The sequence below is a fragment of the Alligator sinensis genome, unplaced genomic scaffold (genome assembly GCF_000455745.1).
Source record: "Alligator sinensis unplaced genomic scaffold, ASM45574v1 scaffold241_1, whole genome shotgun sequence".
NCBI classification, from domain to species: Eukaryota; Metazoa; Chordata; order Crocodylia; family Alligatoridae; genus Alligator; species Alligator sinensis.
In genome coordinates this window covers 2,316,751-2,318,509 of record NW_005841894.1, presented here as the reverse complement: position 1 = coordinate 2,318,509, position 1,759 = coordinate 2,316,751, and the positions used below count along the sequence as shown (strand labels likewise).

At 35.6% G+C, this 1,759-nt stretch overlaps 1 protein-coding gene across 3 annotated transcripts in view; it reads right to left on the bottom strand.

Annotated features, from left to right (window-relative positions):
* PIBF1 (progesterone immunomodulatory binding factor 1) overlaps nucleotides 1–1,759 on the bottom strand; it is a 194,286-nt gene that overhangs the window by 141,191 nt on the left and 51,336 nt on the right. For all 3 annotated transcript variants that reach the window (XM_006018133.2, XM_006018134.2, XM_025197308.1), the window contains one exon: nucleotides 1,572–1,670. In XM_006018133.2, coding sequence (XP_006018195.1) covers nucleotides 1,572–1,670 — 99 coding nt within the window. The remainder of the gene's footprint in view (nucleotides 1–1,571; nucleotides 1,671–1,759) is intronic.

Below are 1,759 nucleotides of genomic sequence, written 5' to 3'. Positions count from 1 at the left end.
GGGAAAGAGCTAGTATAAGTGGTTCAATGAAAATTATGCTCTGCCCATATTACAGCTAAGCTGCTAATTGAAACCACTAAAAACTGCTTGCTATTTCAGACTAATGAAAAGTAGAATTGATCCACAGAGGCTCAAGACTTTACTACTGAGAGCACAAGACATACAAAATACATAGCACAACACAGAAAAATATCCTGTTGCTAGGCGTTGCATGACTTGAACACAGAGGAACATGCAATATTTTCTTTTTATATATTTATCCCTGTTCTTTTAAAGAGCTGCTCAAATCACTGACTTTTAAAAAAAAAAAAGGCTGTGTATGTGCAGGAATAATATGAATTAAAAAAGTATCTTTATATTGTTGAACTCCTGTTGTCCTCTTTGCACTACAAAATATTTCCCACTACTGATGATATTGTAATGTAAGCCTTACCTTTAGCACGGTACAGTAGAATACTGTAACATTTAATATTGAACCTGAACTTACGCTGGCGACAACCTGGACCTCCCTTCAAATGTATGGACAAAGAAGCACTGCTAAAGCCATGTGGGTGTGTATGAGGAGGGCAGAAAGAATAATCATGGGCTCTTCCACGAGGATTTGAACGGTAGGCCAAAAAAAATCCCTTGCAAGCTCCCAAAGAGACCAAGACTTGTCAAAAAGAATGGATAGGTGTCTAAAACTATCAGATTTAGACAGAAGGAAAAACAGGTCTCTTACAAGTAAATTTTTCTCCAACAAAACCCAAAGGCTGCTATGTAGCAGCTGCCATCTGCTGCCAGAATTTTTGGCAGTGAAAGCAACTAGTGGTGACAAGGTTTTGATGGAAGCAGTCATGTGCTTAAAATTAAGCAATTATTAGATTTGGGTCCATGATCTCTAGGACAGATGTCTTCGTCACTGAACATGGAAGAAGATTTTCAATTTAAATTGCGGGGAGGTAGGCAGGGAAGGCAAAATCACTGTAAGAGATCCAGCTAAAATAAAATTATATATATGAAAAAATACTGGCTGAAGCTTATCTGTTTATTTGCACAAAGTAAAGGATTAGCTCTGTATAAAGCGGATATACAGAGCTTTGAAAATACAAAGTACCAGAAAAAGACTATGTGTTATAATATAGGGCATTTACCATTCTTGCCCATGATGTGTCAAAATATATTGCTAACTCTTATGAGAGATTGCAATGGCAATCCTGTGACCACAGCTATTTCTGAGACCACCGCAAAAGAACCACAAACAGGGTAGCACATTAAGGCATTATCTCTGCAAAGATTTCTGTGCATGGTTAATGTCATGTATTGTGAATAAACTACTGAAGTCAACAGAACTACCCTTAATGAGCATGTATGTAAGTTTCTGCAAGAGTAGGAAAGAAGAATAAATCATCCAACATTATCACTGGAATTTTCTTTCCACTTACAAGTTTAAAAACAGATCCCTAACTTAATTTGATTCAAGTTTTTGAGGTCTGTTTCTCTCTTCTCTTTACAGACAGAAAAAATATCCAGACCAAATATGCAAGAATCTCTAATTCCATTGATATATATGTATTTTAAAACATACTCACTGTTCTAAAAGTTGTTCATATTTTGCTAAAGCATGTTTCTCCGCCAAAATTGCTCTCTGTTTTTCAGCTACGGCATTATCTCTTGCTTCTCTCAAATTTCTGAGGAAAAAAAATTTTGTTAGACAATTGTTACATATCTTACTCTATGATAAAGGATACATAAAAGGATATGTTGATTTATCTTTTTT